General features: G+C 40.1%; 3 protein-coding genes across 10 annotated transcripts in view; 2 read left to right on the forward strand and 1 right to left on the reverse strand.

Annotated features, from left to right (window-relative positions):
* Positions 1-10,505, forward strand: part of LOC116435159 (uncharacterized) — a 30,204-nt gene extending 19,699 nt beyond the window's left edge. For 2 of the 7 annotated variants that reach the window (XM_031994431.2, XM_076367455.1), the window contains exons 2-6: positions 5,834-5,903; positions 7,361-8,056; positions 8,291-8,519; positions 8,589-8,679; positions 8,769-10,505. In XM_031994431.2, the coding sequence (XP_031850291.1) occupies positions 5,852-5,903; positions 7,361-8,056; positions 8,291-8,519; positions 8,589-8,679; positions 8,769-8,879 (1,179 nt within the window). In that variant the 5' untranslated portion in view covers positions 5,834-5,851 and the 3' untranslated portion in view covers positions 8,880-10,505. Of the gene's footprint in view, positions 1-855; positions 910-3,077; positions 3,311-3,351; positions 3,445-3,510; positions 4,109-5,833; positions 5,904-7,360; positions 8,057-8,290; positions 8,520-8,588; positions 8,680-8,768 lie in introns of those variants that run through there. The other 5 variants (XM_031994434.2, XM_031994427.2, XM_031994433.2 and 2 more) reach the window with 5 other exon arrangements.
* A 245-nt stretch (positions 10,506-10,750) lies between these two features.
* On the reverse strand, positions 10,751-12,527 carry LOC116435161 (serine/threonine-protein kinase RIO3). Of its 2 annotated transcripts, none has more exons than XM_031994436.2 (5): positions 12,363-12,527; positions 11,885-12,007; positions 11,627-11,808; positions 11,462-11,565; positions 10,751-11,311 (listed from the first exon to the last, which is right to left on the reverse strand). In XM_031994436.2, exons 2-5 carry the CDS (start codon positions 11,977-11,979, stop codon positions 11,048-11,050), a joined length of 645 nt encoding a protein of 214 aa, XP_031850296.1. In that variant the 5' UTR covers positions 11,980-12,007; positions 12,363-12,527; the 3' UTR covers positions 10,751-11,047. The 2 variants fall into 2 exon arrangements, with proteins under 2 accessions (XP_031850296.1, XP_031850297.1); XM_031994437.2 differs by having other exon boundaries at positions 11,885-12,019; positions 12,363-12,506.
* A 124-nt stretch (positions 12,528-12,651) lies between these two features.
* Positions 12,652-17,276, forward strand: Mtpalpha (monolysocardiolipin acyltransferase Mtpalpha). Its single transcript, XM_076367454.1, has 12 exons — positions 12,652-12,668; positions 13,235-13,458; positions 13,800-13,906; positions 14,013-14,285; positions 14,381-14,631; positions 14,717-15,100; positions 15,179-15,349; positions 15,441-15,663; positions 15,721-15,930; positions 15,995-16,190; positions 16,429-16,631; positions 16,720-17,276. Exons 2-12 carry the CDS (start codon positions 13,386-13,388, stop codon positions 16,921-16,923), a joined length of 2,295 nt encoding a protein of 764 aa, XP_076223569.1. The 5' UTR covers positions 12,652-12,668; positions 13,235-13,385; the 3' UTR covers positions 16,924-17,276.
* Positions 17,277-18,005: the final 729 nt, after the last annotated feature.

The raw sequence follows: 18,005 nt of genomic DNA on the forward strand, positions 1-18,005 counted from the left end.
TTTTGTAACCTATCAGCAACAGCAACTAATTTTTATAGTATTCCTAGCGAAAATGAGAAATGCTATAATATTTCTTCAATCTTTATTTTCCTTCTCAATGCAAAACTTGGATGTGTGGAAGATCGAATAATTTTTGGGTAGTTTCTTTAGGATTCATTAAAATATTTAATATTATAACTGGTGCAACATTGGAGCCTACAAAGTTCAAATATTCTATGTTAATGCTTTGTCGATGCGCACAACAGACATCGTCAGAAATAATATCGTTGGAAAGAGGAATTCGTGAACCCGCGCTGCCGCGATTGCAACAACGATCGATTAGACGAAGAGTTCTCCGACCTTTGAAAAATTTCGCGAAGGGAGGGCGAAAGCTCGGTGCCCAGGGTATATTAAATTCTGCCGGGTACATGTCAGCGACCGGTCCCTGAAAGCGACCGATCCTCGTGGATTTCGTGCTCTCAGGCCTCTCGGTGTCCGTGCCAGGACAATGGTCCATTAGTCACGTGGACACGCAGGAATATCGGCGCTGGACGTGGACAGAGTGCTCGACTCGGGGATCGATTTAAAGCTCGAACTAAACGGGTGCCGAGTGCCCCGTCTGCTTTTCAAACGACAATGCTGGAGCCCCGGGAAATTCTGGCTACCTCGAGGTCCCAGGTCCGATCTTTTCCCCAATGACTCACGTTCGCTATGTCATCGAGGCTCTGAAAACACTTTTCTTGGTACACATAGTGGCAAGAATAAGAATGATGCCATGGGCTTATACTTGACTGGGTTCCTATAAATAGTTCGAAGATTTTATGAGCCATTAATAAAAAGCTGAAATCTGTAGGAGACTTCTAGCAGAAGTCCTCGAGAGTCCCTGTCAACGATACAGATGTATTCTGTCACCTCATTCATTTGTTAAAGGTAGCTACAGTTTGAAGATAACTCAGGATGTGTTTTAAATAAAACTTCGTCTTTTATAGAAGGAACAAAGAATTTATGAATAGAATAGAGGTTCTTGCAAATTAATAGAAAGTCGAATTTGCGTAAATACGTAGGAAATCGCGTTGCTTTTTATTTGCGTAATCTGCCATTGGAAAGTGCATTGTCTGCAGCTGGCGGACTTGTGAATATTGAACACTCGTTGGACTGTAATTGATTATGTAATCAGTAGACTGTTGTCGGTAATGGAACAATGAACGATTAATAGAATTCATACTTGTCCATGGTGTTTTACCGTTTGTTCCGTGTTCGTATTTTATACGAACTACCTGTGCAGAAAGCAACAGACGGAACTGTGCGCAACATTGAAACTGAAATGCGAAATTGTGACAAGGTAACGAAGCTCATAGTCTTCAATAGTTATCTACGTCGTTATCAACCTTCGGAGGTATAAAGTGTAGCCATAGCCGACCGAACGCGCGCGGTCTGTTCGTCATCCAGAAAATCGGATATTTCAGTGACTAATCGGTTGCTCAATCCGCGGTTTCAGCGTGACTCATCGCCAGAAGGAATTTTAGGAGCGGTGGACCGTTCTCCGGGCAACTTCTTCGTCCCGCGACGGCTCCGCTTTAAATTCTTAATTACATTCGATTCAAGCGGCAGCTCTAAAACAGGAATTACACAAAGATTTACACTCTCCACTAATAATCTTATTACACAATCAGACACAACTTAGACAGTGTACATTAAAAAAAAATCTGTAGTCGTTGTACCGTTTCTCAAGAGACAGTAGAAAGTCGTGCGACGAATATTAGATAATTATACAAGAACACGCGTGCGCAACGTTTCCCCAAAATCGAATTTCTCAAATTCTCAGCCCTAAGAAGAATGTGTCATATATCTTTCGTTTTCTTTCTCGTAAAAAACCACGGAAATACAAGTTACAATGGACTTCTTCGTATCTGACGAGCGGTCGAGTCGACGGCCGACAAAATGGCGGCTCGGAGGTCCGCGTCGAAAGTCGGCGCGCGCGTCGCGTCTTCGGCGAGAGAAAAGTCACGGGAGGAAAAGAAAAGAAGCGGGAGTCAGGGACGCGAAAAAATCTGGTACAGTTATTCGCAGACCGGTCATGCTCCCTTGACTGTGACCAGTTGCACCTGGACGTTGCGCGACGCGTCGCGACTCCGTTTCGCAATTTTCCCGCCGCCGTTGGTCCGGCCTCGGCTGCAAGATGCCGGAACAGAGCCGCGCGCCGCTCCCTTTCCGCTTGGTAAATGCCTCGCCGCGGTCCCTCCGCGGCGTGAATCGTGACGTCAATCGGAATCGAGACTGATCGAGCTCGATCCTTACGCTCCTCGCATAATTCGCGTTGCGCTTCGAACCGGGAAAAGATGGTCTTAAAAAATTCCATTAGTCACTAAAGATGCAATCTTTGGATATTATTTGGATCCTATTCACATTGATTATTTAAGTATTGCTCCGACATTATTTAGACTTTCCAGCTTCGTTTCAGCGTCGCAAGAAAGGATCAGCTTTAGCTTATTTCTATTGTACCGCTCTTGTTTACCACGAGGAACCTTCGAGCTGATTTGTTCGACTGATCTGTTCGAGGTAATCCATAAAAATGGGAATTCTCCTCTTTTCCTTCGTTTTCTTCCGCGATAGATATTAATAAACGGTAACAGATAAGTCACAAAAGGAACGCGTCGCGGCGAGCTTAAGGAAGATTATTAAATCTACTTCGCGTAATTGTGTTAATCGATACACGTTTATAGGAATGAGATAAAGAGGTTGCGTCTGACGACAGTCTTCTTTGTTCTCTTTCCTTCGTTGATTATGTGCTCCACTGAATCCTCGGTGCAATTTAGCGCACAATAAGCAACATTAATCGCGATACGAATATTAATAAGAAGAATCGAGCGACGGATTACACATTCGGGCCGCGGAATCGTGTAATCGGGACGAATAAATTACCGTTCAAATGGCAGCCAGCTGCTAGAACGCGTCCGTATCTGCTCGGAAAACTCTTTATCGGTTCCCTTTGTTAATTCTCGTTTTTTTTTTCTCTCTGATCGATCCCGAGCTGGTTACATAAAACGGCTCGATGAATCACACGGATAATAGAACTATAGATAATCACACGGGAACGTGGAACGCGTGAGTTCCACCGACGTCGTCATCGGGGATAATTCGCGAGTTAACATCCTGCAACAGTGTGTCCGGCCGCTCGTGTTCCTCGTTCCACATCGTTTTCAGACCAAAAAAGCTGCTCTGAATAACGTTCTGGCCTCATTCGCGGCCGTTGATTGTTCCTTGGTACGTGTGTTCGATGATGACTCGCCTCGCTTTGACTCCAGACCGTGGAGTTTGCTTCCTCCATAAGGTATTCGATCGAACAAACCAAACGTTTGTCGTAACGATTAGGTTTCACGTCGGCAAACACCTTCAGCGGATGTCTCCTCATTGTCTGGAATAGATCTGAATCGGTATCTGTCGGAATTAAATTCTTTTCGAAGAGTAAGTCACATATTTACTTTCAACAAATCGAAGTTTTCTTCTTTACTATTCCTCTGTTCATTCCAGTCACGACGAACCCCGTATTCGCACAGATTAGAAATTCGCCTGAATCATGAGAGATTCTAAATGCTTGCAAATTCTGTACTTTCCTCAAGCATTCAACCACAGAAACCTTCCAACAAGTGTATTCACGCTGAACTTTCGCGTTGAATCGTTAAGATCAGCATTCTTCGCCCTGAATTGTTTACTACCGGAGGCACCGTTTTCGCGCAGAGAGGCGTCTGCAAAGCGAAACGTTCAGAAATTCGTGCGACGGGGGTCGCTAATGCACCTGGAAGGTAGACCGAGGTGCCCCGTAAAGCCCGAGAACCGAGAGGAGAAGGAAAACGTGTTTCCTGAAAGGCGCGAGACGGCGACGGTTGATGGGGACCGTTGCGTAAGCGCATCTCGGCAACTCGTTTCATTCACTTTCCATATTAAACCGCTCGGGAGGTTGACCTTCGGCTGGACTTCACTTGAACGGCTGAAATTCGACCTCGACACCGCGGCCCTCGAAGGCCGCCGATATCGTCGGATTCTGGGTCGTGATCTTTGCGGATCGGGCGACCAGGAACGTGCGATATCTCGATCGCAACCATCAGCGACATTTGTTTGTTTCTTACACGTGAGCGTGACTAGTGAAACGTTTTTATTGACTTTCTTATCAATCCTCGAGTGACGAGCTGTTTTCCTCGATGTTTTCAACTCTCGTCCGATGTTCGTGTAACAGCTGCGTCAACCAGGTAGCTGTTTTCGACGAGTATACTCGTTGCGAAGGAATGGCAAGGTTTACGACGAGTATACTCGTCGCGAGGAAACGGCGAGATTTTGCATTGAAACGAGTATACTCGTAAAAACAGCGAACTGGTTAATGCAGTTATGAAGGAACGGCAAGGTTTATGTCATGACGAGTATACTCGTCACGGAATGGCAAGGTTTCGCGTTATAACGAGTTTACTAAAACGGCTGTAACTTTTTACGGCACATTTCAGGTACACACTTTTCAAACAGGTCGCAACGGCTAATTCAGTAATCCTGTTCGCATGCAATTATCGAGATTAACGTCTGATCGATTAAAGCCACGTCGAAATGTGTAATGCGCGGCCGCAGCGAACGCGTTTATGAATTCGCACGAGCCACAGAAATGCGACAGGAGAAACTTGGAAAAAGTTGCTTTTATCTTGTTGTCTGCTGAATTTTCATCCAGCTTAATAGCGTCCCAAATCCGAATTGGTAACAGAGTGCGAATAGATTAGAGATTTCTATGTTAATCGCGGTGCAGTCGTTCTCCTCCAGTTTCCGCGGGCCAGCGCGCACTCACGAGCGCCGCTCCCGCCGTGATTTCCATTTCTCGGTTTCGCTATTGGTTTCGGAGTAGAGTCGCGTGAAAAAAGGTACGCGTAACGGGATATCGCGAACGCGTATCGTCTAAAACTGTGCCAATGACTCCGCACTCCACCGGTGACACCGTACCATTCTTTGGGTTTTTTTCCGTTAAAGATCGCGCCCGATGCGAGATACAGTTAAAAATTTCGATACGCTCAGCCTGCCCGGTGGACTCGTTCGGTGGATTCTCGAGCCTGCGATTCTCAGTTTACCTAGACGTGTGAAATACCACTAATAATAGCACGTGGGCTAGTGACAATTGCTTCATAATATTCTCAAATCTAGAAGCATCCAGAACAAAGGAGGAACGCAGACTCGAAAAAATTTGAACAGACGGAAAGGTACTGAGAAAATGAGAATGAGAGTTTCCCAGATGACTTGATACAGTGATATTCTAAGGATTAACATTGAGCTTCATGTAACACTTCGATACGTAAAATACCAAAATATAATAGTTTCGTTTAACTCATTCGCGATCTCTCGACAAGTTAGCTTCAACAGATGTCTGCGTCTCATCGGAAAATGCATATTTCTACCGACCAACGAGCGCGAAGGGTTAAATCGAACCGCAGGACTATATCCCTTTGCACTGGGAAGTTCTTCAGTAGAAATATTTGAACACTTTCCGATGAGATAGAGACGATATTTTGTAGACTACCTGGAAGAGAAATCATGTACGTCAGAGGAAAGAGCTATTTTAATTGAATATTTCTCAAATCGATGCGTTGTACAAGGTATAGCATTAAATATCAAATTTTACAGTTTCATCTGTATGAAATCAGGGAAAGGGATATTATCATCTTCGTTCGCGAAGTAGGAAAATAATCTGACACCCCGTGCATTCCCGCAGTGAATCACCGAATCGCGCGTTCCTCGTTCGCGATCGTTCGTTCGGGTGCATCCGTTGCGCAATCGATCACTCAACGACGCGGCTAACAGCGCAACGCGCTCGTTTCTGTTCCAGGTACACGCAGATGACGCGATGACGCTGCACTGGTGGATGCACTGGTTCTGGGTTACCGCTCAATTTCTCGGTACGTTCTAAATAACGCCTCGGAATCAAGGACAACGGCGGCCTTCCCGCGTTTCCGCGCCTTTCACGCGCGGCACCGGCGTGCGTTCACGGTCCAGATGAAATTCGGGGGAAACGTGGACGCGTGAAATCGCAGACGAGGCGCCTCTTTCCGGGATCAAGGTCTCTGCGGCGGGAATCCGCGATCCTCGACACGGTTTCTCTCGATCCGCAGCCGGGACCTTGATTCCTGCGCGATGGACAACGATGCGCGAGCCCCCGAACCCCTTAAAGGGGGTGGCTCGCTCGGCTGGAAAACAACTTGACGGCTCCTCTCGAGATTCGATTTTGCGAATGCGTTTCGCGAGTATCGTTTCTTACGTATTCACGTCTCGCGGTTAGTCTTCTTGCGAATTTTAATGATCAACACGTTCGCAGACGTGAATGCTGCAGCGTTCATTTTCATTGTGATGCAGAATTACATGGATGCTATAACATTGAAATTTATAAGTTGCATTGCCATGAGTTTAATTCTATGTACACTGAACTTTTTCAAATTATTGTGCACTCTGACCCTCGATATTTGCATTTTTCCTGTTTTTGCGGGTTATTAAAATTTGTACTGTCCGCGGACGTGTTGACGCTGGAATTACGTAGCAATCAAAATTACTGGTTCCGGTTTTCGCAATTATTGATAGATTCAAAGCATTGAATATTCGAAATGATTTTGAAAATAAATCTCATTTGGATACTGCGACGAATGTCTAAAGAAACTGAAAGTAGTCTATTGTTAGAATGTTTGTAGGGTTGTATATCAGTCGTATTCAATGCTTGGTAGTTCTAGTGGTAAGAATCTTTCAGAATTTTAGGAACATTGGTAAATGTTTGGATTTCTAAATCTAATTTCTAAGATCTAAATGAACTTTAGTAGACTTCTGTAAAACTACCGTTAAGAATCTTCTTTTCAAGGCGGTTATTCCGTTGTAAAATGCACGGATTGCCCTTGCATAATTGATTTCGCACACGACGTCACAACGTGATGCATGTTTTCGAGATTTCATCTGGATCAACTGGTAAACGTCTATTTTCAGCTGAGCGACCACCCTCGAGAACGGTGCATTTAACAAACATCGCAACCCCCGTGCAGCGTGATATTTTAGCAATCGAGTGGGAGTTGATTCCAGTTGCGTGATGATCCCAGAGTGGACGTAAAGTAAAATGTTCTAAAAAAAAACAGGCGCACTGGAAATCAATAATCGAATATTTTATATAAAACGCAAGATTCATAATAGCGATCGAAGTAAAACGTACAATGTCCACCACGGTTTCAGTCTCTCTCAACCGTACTTAAATTTTCACGAGAGTCCTCAATTGCCCCAGCAGATAACACATTCGCGATCCGAATCACGGTAGCTTTTAAATATCTTTCAAGGCGGTACCTTTCTAGCCCGATTTCTAACTGCAGCACTCGATGCTCAGTGATTCTAGGGAACCCAGTGCCGTCGAGCACGACGGAGCCGCGCGTCGAGAGTCGTCCTAGTCCAGATCCGACGCCAGAAGTGCCTACCGTGGACACGGAAACGGTGGAGCCGCGGCCGAGCTTCCGCGTGGCGAAGGCGATCGGTTTCAATCCGGCGACGAACGCGGCCATGCTGTTGGACAAGCTGCCGTCGACGACGATCTCCAGCCTAGCGGAAAGCCGCGGGAACGTGGCGGCGACCAGCGCGGATCCCGTCGCCGATGATTTCCGAAGGAACTTCGGGAACGCGACCAGCCCGGAGACAGCCGGCCCGAAGACACCTAGCCCGGACAGGACTCGAAATCCTGTGTCGAAGAAGGACAGCAAGATCACCTGGATCCTGACGTCGAACAAGACAGCTAGGTCGAAGTACGAGCAAGAGGAGAGGATCGAGGAGAACGGGAACCGGAACGGCAGCGTGGAGATCGTCGAGGACCTAACGGTGTTGCCTCTTCAGGAAGAGGTGTCTAGGATCAGGCTGGTACTGAACAAGACCAAATCCTCGGCGTTGCTGTCTGCCTCCTCTTCTGCGTCCCTAGCTTCATCCGCCGGTGCTTCCGGCATAAGGACGTTCAACCGGTCCGACGACGACGTCGAGATCGACGAGGAGCTCGTCGAGCCGCAGCTCTTTGCTACGGCTGCATCGATCCTCGAAGGTGATTTACTGGCCGATTCCGTTCTATTGCGATTCCCGTTTCACCGATTCGAGACGCGGAGTTTTCTCGCGATGACTAGTTCGCGGGTACAGTTAAGCGGTAGCTAATGGAAGGATTAAAGGGAAACGTTCAGGTTCCGAAGATTAGTTTAGACGTCGAGCTACGGAATATTTAAAACTGAGATCTCCCTGGTCATTTGTTAAGCGATAAATCGAACCTAATTCGGTGTTCCAGTTGGCGTGAGCGAGTCCACGCGTCTAAGCCGAGCCAGGAGCGCGTTTCCCAAAGATTTTCAAAGGGATCAGGTCCAAGGGGACCATGCACCCGATTACAACGACGACGAGAACTCGAAGCAAGAGAGCACCTCGAGGTCCAACGTAGACATCGCCGCCATTACCGGAAGCTGTCTCGCGACCGTTGTCTTGCTCAGCACAATGGGCAGTCTCGGATTCATTATGTACAGGTAATTATCCCGGTGCAGGCTCAAGCTGGCTCTCCATTCGAAGGGATCGTAACGCGTTCTCGTTTGCAGGCGTAGGTACCTGAATCCACCGCAGACCTTGAATAGCGATAAGTGCAGCAACCCCGATAGTTCCGGTTATATCGACGATTCCACTATTCGTGTGAGTATTTAGAACTTGCGATTCCTTGCGACAGTATAGTATTATTCGAAGTCTTGGCTCCTGTCGTTGACTGTTCCCCGTTCTCGCAGGATAACTCCGAGGAGATGTACAGCCTGGACAACGACTCGTTCCTAAACTCGTTGGAGGCGATGACAATACAGAATTACTGGACGGACAGCGTGAAGCACACGAAGCTATGACAAAAAAAGATAATCCAACCGGGGAAGAGGATGGAAACGTTCAGTATTTCCGACGGTGAAGCGCACGAACAAATTTCATTGTTGGAGCAATAGTACTTACTCGACGCGCGTCGGGCGATTTAGTTTCTTGTTTTCCTTTTTAATCGAATGTAACGGGCGAAACTGGATTTCGAGAACGTTGGTTATTTTCCGTTCGTTTTCGTAGTTCTCCTCCTCTCTCGTCGGTGCGAACGAAACGTTCTGTCCGTTCCCGCTGCTCGACTCGACGTAAGCGCGGCCGCGGACGAAAAAGCGTCGACAACGCATCGAAATTGCGGGACGCACACGCATTCCTGTATCACCGTGCCGCGAGGACACGTTGGTCGACGCACGAGAAACACGGAAATATTACGTACGCCTGAATTTCGATTTCGTCACTAGCACCGTTCCATACATATATTTTTCTACCGCGGTTACCATTCGCAGCAGCGAGCGTTCTCGGAAACGTCATATCTCGTGGCGGACTACAGTGAAATCGGTTGGTGCAATAAAGCCGTACTCTATCGATGCGCGACGGTTAACCATAAATTCTTAGGACATTAAGTACAAATAAAACCATTAATTTTTAGCTAGCCGTAAACTAGAGAAGAGAGGGAGAAAGGGTTATTTAATAAGAACGAATTCCTAATGAATCGACGGAGAATACTTCCATACTACGCCGAGGGTAGCCATCAAACTTTATCACCTAAACCGAGTTTCCTTTGCTTGTAACGTTTTTATGGAATCTTATCTGAAACGTCTCTCTTCTTTTGTTTTATTTTTTGTTTTGTTTTTTTATTTGTTTGATTTACATGTGACCTTCGATGCCCTTTTACGAGTTCGAAACGCGTGACATTGAATTATTGCTGTAAGGATGCGACGTATTAGTAGCTTCTATTTTACGATGGAAAAAGGAAAAAACGAGAATGACTGTTCTCTCCCTCGAGGAAACTGTAAGCGAAAGAAATATTTATACGCGGCAAAGCGGAGAGGATATCCTGTATATATGTACTATGAATTTCTATTTGTACGACTACATGTAGACGTCACACCTCTTAATTTGTGATCAAGCTTGAACATTTCTTACGGTCTTCGAACCTGAACAGTATACATGGTTCTAATAGGATAAAGGAAATTAATTGTAATTCGCTTGCGCACGTACGGTCGGCTTGAGATACAGACTATTTTCGAAACGGCATCGGGCTAACGAAAGGATCGGACCAAATACATATGTAGTTTGTAGCTTTACGCCTTTACAACATATCCAGCAAAACTGTACACAGAGCGGAGATTCGATTCGTCTTTCCCACTACCGACTTCTAGCTTGTATATATGTACATGTACAATTACTGTACAATAATTACGGGATGTATCTCATAGATGTGCATATTATCGTGGCAGGCAAATCCCGCCGGACCTCGAAAATACGATTTATGTTTTAGTAGAAGGTTAGCGCGTGTTGTTTCAGATATATTTCTATACCAAGCCTCGCGTGATCGAGGGAAAACAGAGTTTATTGTGATAGATCGTAGCGTTTAATAAATGTAAAGTTATCACTGATTCATCTTATGGTAACGGTTGTGAATAAACCACTCGTATTATTATTAATCGTCTTATTTTCAGTTCACCATCCCATCAAACCTTATCGTTTATAATCTCACCGGCGAGAGTTTTCGTCGGTGGTGTAATATCGCAACTAAGTGCTTCTAATATCGTGCCTGAAATACGACGTGTGTAATACCTTGGCTGTGCTCCATTTCAACCCTCAGTGTTTGTATGGATCCGAAGTCTGTATTTAAATGCGTCCTTGAGCGTACGCTTGCACAGGTGTGACAAGGAGACAAGAGCGCACCGAGAGAAAAAGAATAGTTTATTTTTTAAGCTCTTTATTACAATTAAACGACGCTGTTATCTTTGTAGCACTTTATAAAATGTTCGAAGTCAAAAATAATTTCCTTTCTGTAGTTAGACATGGTTCCGTTTTTGAAAGTGGATAATTTGTTTTTGCATATATGGAGGAAATACTGAACAGTTGTAATTCAGATTCAATTATAATCAAGAAATAATGGCATAGAAATCTGTGTATAATAATACTTAGGATAGAAGTATATTACCATAACATATTTACATGTAGGAAACGTGTTATTGTTCTACTTTGTATGTGGTCGTGCTTTCGCTTTTTGTTTAGAACACTGAGCATGACTATGGGCTCTTAAACTGTTGAACACTTTGTTGTTTAATTTGACATCAAATCCTCCTGTGTCGCCTGTGTGAATGCCAGGAGGGAATTGCAAAACTCTGCAGGCGTTTATTCTTGAAGACATCAACATGTCGTGTTTCGTTACAATTTGCGAACCTTCACCCATCTTTTTGTATCCACAGCGTGGAATCGAAGCATACTCCTTTTCTATACTCTAAAAAATATTAAATATAATCCAAATATTTAGTTCATAGCATAAAATAAGCTCAGTGTACACTAACATATAGAATGGAATAGCTCGATAGTGCAATGCTAAAAATAGACAACTATTCTGTCTATTGGTGCAATTATAGTTACTAATTACCACGAATCGATCAAAGTCCCTTGTTGCATCCTCTATATCCGTATTACCTTTGTCATCCCGATCATTTGACACAGATGTTCGATAGTTTGTATAGGAAATATTAACTGCAAAATTAAAAAGAGGTCTTTAATTTTTTAATATATACCATACAAAAAGATATGTTACCTTTAGCATTTCGATTAAATTTCTCTTCTGTGCGTTTGATCATACGGTCATGTTCTTTGTTAAATTGATCTTGGAGCATGTGTGCAATTACTTCATCACTGTCTGTATCAGTGGCCTCGAATAACCCATGCTCCTCTATATTTACGTCTTCGAATGATTCTATCTGATACTTCTTTATTTCTCTGTTCGTGAAAATACAACAATTTGTCTTTTACTTGCGGGCAATAAACACAGGTATCATGATTAGCTGTTGCTTACTTTTCTTGCAAACTGTTTGCAAGCTGCTCCGAAGTTATTTCTAACAAACTAACTGGACCTTCCACCGGTTGGATTTTTGCCCATGGAGTCGACATTTTTAGGAGACAAAATTAAATTATAAACCTGGAAACAGTACTTCACAAGTATCTTAAAATTATAGGTAAGAAATAGAATTTATAACTGTATATTTTTATTAATGATTCTACACAAGGTATGTAAGGTTAAGTTACGTAAAAATATGCAACTTTCAAATAAGAAAGTATTAAACGTTGACATGCAATATTTTCTTGAAATTTTATCAATTTCTTGTAATTAAAGTAATTTGACAATGGTCTCTTGAGGATTTACTTGTTTTACACTTTTTATGACATACTTGAACGACGTAATGTCATTACAAGGTAAAATCAAAATTTTTGCAATATTATTTACAATTCAATGTTCATACAAACACAACGAAGATTTGTCAATTTTTACGTACCTTAAACCTAGGTAGATAGAAGAAATTAAAAAATTTGGAAGACGAGGAAACTGATAAACAGATAAAAGGTGTGAAGGAAAAACAATGAAGTGTACGATGTGAAGTTGTATTATTGTCAGACCGCAATGGGATCGATAAAATTTTAGTGGGAGTACCAACAAAAAGATTAAATCACCACACAAGAAATAGCTGATAAACTTATAAACCTTTCCTATATTCTTATACAGAGTCGTGATTGTACAAGATCAATTCAGCATTTCAAAAATATAAACTTAACATTTCTACAGATATCCTATTTAATATATGGTACAATAAATATGCCACTTAATAGCGCTATTTTCATCTCTGCCGTAAAGTCAAATTAACTAACTGTAGTATAAATGAAGTATATAATTCATTCAATTCCTACTAATAACGCTACATTCATTAATTATCGGTAACATAACATTGGAAATGATAATCTTGAATTCGTATCAGTCAGTATGAAGATTATTTCATCCATTCGTTGATAAATATGAAAAATAAATATAGATTGTTTAAAGAAGATTACACAACAAATGTAGAGTGTTTATGTTTCTTATTTTTAATATAAAAGAATGCACGAATGATTGTTCCATTTTTAAACAATTAAACAATTGATATCAGATTTTAGATAATAACTCGTATGTTCTAATGAGTGATAATTTTAAATGCTGTGTATGTATTCTATTCAATTCTTTGACTTGATTATAAAATCATTATTTTGCATTGATGATCCGAATACTTTTATATATTAAAGAAAACTTTCCACAAGCTGGTATCACTTATCATCGAATACTGATAATACAAAATAACCAAATTATTGTCGAATAAACCAAATGTATTCATTTAAGGTCAAAGTCCTTTGAAAACTGAGATTTTTGTCAATCGGTCAACATCCACGCATTGGCACATGCGCATTCGTTCGTGATTCCAGTTCGTATGGTGTGGTTCCATGCGAAGAATTTAATACTGTTTGTTCGGGTTTGCGGCTAATGCATTAAAATGTCGCAATACAGATTGTTGGGTGCTGTTGCACAGTTTTCCTTCATAAATAAGAGCTATGTGACGCGAACAGGTAACTATAAACTTTCAAAAATATGTTATATTAACAAGTTCACAATTTGAACCTTGTTCTCGGATACTTAATAGATAACTTTGTTGCAAGTTATGTATGATATAACAATGAAAGTACACGTTAAGCGAGATCATTTACATTTAATAGCTGCAAGTTTTAATAAAGTGTATAATTCTATATTATTTTTAACATGCATTTGTCTTTATAGTATATACTTGATCGGGATACAAATATTGCATATCTACTACATAATTAGCATCACTTATCTACTAACTAACAGGACCTTTAATTTATTCTTTCCACGTTAAAATGCCACATCATTTTGTACACTTTATTTTCAGTATATCACCAAACTATAAGGTCATTTGCAAGTATAAATGCGAAACATTTCAAGTACAGAGTCGTAGATAATGTAGCTGTGATTACTATAGACTCCCCAGGAAGCAAGGTAAACTATTTATATCGTGTCAACAGATAACAACAATTGACTATAGAAAATCAAACATGTCTAATTATGGTATATCTGAGTTGATTCACAAGACATTTGAATATAGGTTAATACCTTGAATGCTGAAGTGATGGGAGAAATTACACCAATTTTGAGAAATGTGGAAAATGATCCTTCTGTAAATTCTGCGGTCCTTATAAGTGGAAAGCCAGGATGCTTTATTGCTGGTGCAGATATTTCTATGATTCGGGATTTTAAGACTGCCGAAGATGGTTATAAAGTAGCTGTAGGGGGACAAGAAATTTTAAATGATATAGAAAAGAGTAAAAAACCAATTGTAGCTGCAATTCAGGGCAGTTGTTTAGGAGGAGGTCTTGAGGTAATTCAATTAAAACATTTTTACACATGCATATTCACCTTTTTTTACATATTTTTTCCTTACAAACTGTTTAAAAATTGATTTAATCATTATAGGTTGCATTGGCCTGTCATTATCGATTAGCTGTTAATGATGCAAAAACGAATTTAGCATTACCAGAAGTTATGTTAGGTCTGTTACCTGGTGCAGGAGGCACACAAAGATTACCTAAGTTGACTGCAATTCCCAATGCATTAGATATGGCACTTACTGGAAAAAATATCAAGGCAGACAAGGCTAAAAAAATGGGAGTTGTAGATATGTTAGTAAATCGTCTTGGACCTGGAATTGCTCCAGCTGAAGAAAAGTAAGACGTATGACAATGAATTTAATATTTATATTTACTAAACATGTAAGCTATACATGAATGTATATATTTACAATATTTACAGTACCATGAGATACTTAGAAGAAACAGCTATCAAGGTTGCAAAAGATATTGCTAGTGGAGAATTGAAAATCAATCGCAAACCTAAAACTCTGATTGATCAGCTCATGGATTTTGCTTTTTCTTTAAATTTCGTTAAGGATCAAGTATTTAAAAAAGCAAAAGCTCAAGTGATGAAAATGTCTGGTGGCTTGTACCCTGCACCACTTAAGATTCTTGAAGTAGTACGTACTGGTTTGGATAAGGGTCCAGCTGCTGGTTATAATGCAGAAGCCAAAGCCTTCGGTGAGTTAGCAGTTACACCTCAATCTAGGGGTCTTGTAAGTGTATTCTTTGGACAGACGGCGTGTAAAAAAAATCGTTTTGGTACACCTAAAAATGCTGTGAAGTAAGTGGATATACTACACATCATGATAAATATGATTAATTATGTATACAAAAATATTAATTTGCAACGCATTTTTAGGAAACTCGCAGTTGTTGGAGCTGGTCTAATGGGTGCAGGTATTGTCCAAGTGAGCATAGATAAAGGCTATGATGTAGTTTTGAAAGATACAAACGAAAAAGGTCTATATAGAGGCTTAGGTCAAATACAAAAGGGCTTAGATAATGGTGTAAAAAGGAAAAGATATTCAATGTTAGTCACAAACAAGTTTTTCTTTAAATAAGATTTATATGTCGTTCTGTTGAACATAATTTCATTGTAAATAATTTTTTTTATGATTTAGTGTTCAAAAAGATAAGTATCTTGCTAATTTGGATACTACTTTAGACTATAAATCTTTTAAGAACGCGGATATAGTAATTGAAGCTGTATTTGAGGATATGGCAATTAAACACAAAGTTATAAAAGAAATCGAAGCATGTACACCAGAGTACTGTGTAGTGGCAACAAACACATCAGCTCTTCCCATTACCGAAATAGCGGCTGGAAGTAAACGTCCAGATAAGGCAAGTATATGCGTTGTTATGTGTAAATATCTCATCTAGTAGAGTATTAATTTACAGGTGATTGGAATGCACTACTTCTCCCCGGTAGACAAAATGCAACTACTAGAAATAATAACGCATAAAGGAACATCGACTGATACTATTAAGACTGCGGTTGATGTAGGTTTGAAACAAGGTAAAACAGTTATTATTGTTGGAGATGGTCCTGGATTTTATACCACAAGGATTCTATCAGCTATGTTATCTGAATCTATCAGATTGATGCAGGTAATACTATCACTTATTGTGAGATTAAGCACAATATAAAATGTAATATGTATTATGAAAATAGGAAGGCGTGGATCCAATGGTCTTAGATAAATTGACTAAAAAGTTCGGATTTCCTGTCGGGCCGGCAACACTATCAGATGAAGTCGGTGTTGACGTTGGAGCTCATATAAGTGATTATCTAGTGACGGTGTTAGGTGACCGCTTTAAAGGTGGAGATGTAAACATAATGGGTGATATGGTCAAATCTGGTTTCCTTGGTACTTTCATTTATTCAGTTTATGTATTCTTGGTTCATGTGATTTGTGTTGTATTTGGACAAATGTACGAAGAAATCCTCAATATGTTCTTCCAAATCGCCAGTAAAAAATTGTAAAAGTTCAGTTAAACATCTTCTATGCTTTTATATGAGTATGACACAAATCAAGTGAATGAACTGAACCCTGTTATAATAATTGTTACTGTCTAACGCATTTAAAGAAATACAATAATTTTTAGGCCGAAAGTCTGGAAAAGGTATATACATATATGAAGCTAATGTTAAGGAAAGAGATCTTAATCCTGGAGCATTAGATATTTTGAAGAAATACAGACTTGAACCAAAAGGAAGTACATCTGACGAAGATCGTCAGTTACGTATGGTAACTCGATTTGTTAATGAAGCAGTACTTTGTTTAGAAGAAAGTATATTGGCTAATCCAGTAAGTAACATTACGAATATATCAAGCTGACGAATTTCACTTATAATATTTTTTTTATGTATAACCAACAAAATAAATGTTTTTACAGTTGGAGGGTGATGTAGGAGCTGTTTTTGGATTAGGTTTTCCTCCATTTACTGGCGGACCTTTCCGCTGGGTAGATTATTATGGGGCCGGAAATTTAGTGAGAAAGATGGAAGAATTCCAGAGTCATTACGGCGATACTTTTAAACCATGCCAAAGTTTGTATGATATGGCAGCTGATTCCAGCAAAAAATTCCACAAAAACTGAGTTAAATGTTGAATTTGATACCTATAACCACGAAGCAGTAAAATTGAAACTACATTTTTAAGATTTTGTATGTTCATAACAGTAATCTGTATGTAAAGCTACTTTTTGAAAGTGCTATATTTTTTTTATATATATACATATAGATATATCTGCTCAGATTGTTCAAACATGATTTGAACTCTCTACAAGAATCAATGCAAGTGAACTATATATTTATTAAAGCATTTTTATACAATTTATATCTGAAGATATTTTTAATATTTTCCACGGCGTACATGTTATAGTATTAAATATTATTTTTTCAAAATAATGTGGAGAAACGCGTAATAGATGTATATATGTACATTGTTATTAAACGAGTTATATGTATACATTCTATTGTTCATCAAGAAATAAATCGTAATTTTATAAAAACGGTGTTAAATTTTATATTATACAAGAAAATGTGGTAATCATCTTCCTCTGTAGAAGCTATGGCAATCAAGGTCTGTGAACACGTATCTAATATGCATCATCAAGGTATTCGGAAATAATTAGTAATGAATGCCAGATAAATATAGATGAATAAATTTATCACTTAATTACCATTTTTTATTCGCGTTGAATTATGAAAGACATAGGTGTGGAATTCTTGTACTTGATGCAATGTCCAGGAGATATTGCACTTTCAGGTATATGCTTATGTATGAGGGAAAAAATGTTTCCTTGTCCAGCAACAGTCACGTGTAAGGTAAGTTTTCTTTTTTTCCTGGCTTAAACCGAATTTCAGAGGAAAAGTTCCACCAAAATATACAAATCCCTAATATTTATAAAATATTTAAAAAAACATTTAAACATTAATATTAATGCGTATAAAAATGAATTTGGTAACGCACATTTAATAGCATTTAAATGTACCTATATACTTTCACTATACTTTGAGCAAAAATTTATTAATTGGAAACTGAGTGGGAGTGACCTTCATAATCAAAGGAAAGTATTAATAATGTAATTACGAAAAAAAAACTGTTCCAAAAAATAAATGACATATGTTAATGATGAATGGTGTTATAAATTAAATACCGTTTGTAAATTTATTTTGA

The sequence above is a fragment of the Nomia melanderi genome, chromosome 4 (assembly GCF_051020985.1).
Source record: "Nomia melanderi isolate GNS246 chromosome 4, iyNomMela1, whole genome shotgun sequence".
Taxonomy (NCBI): Eukaryota; Metazoa; Arthropoda; class Insecta; order Hymenoptera; family Halictidae; genus Nomia; species Nomia melanderi.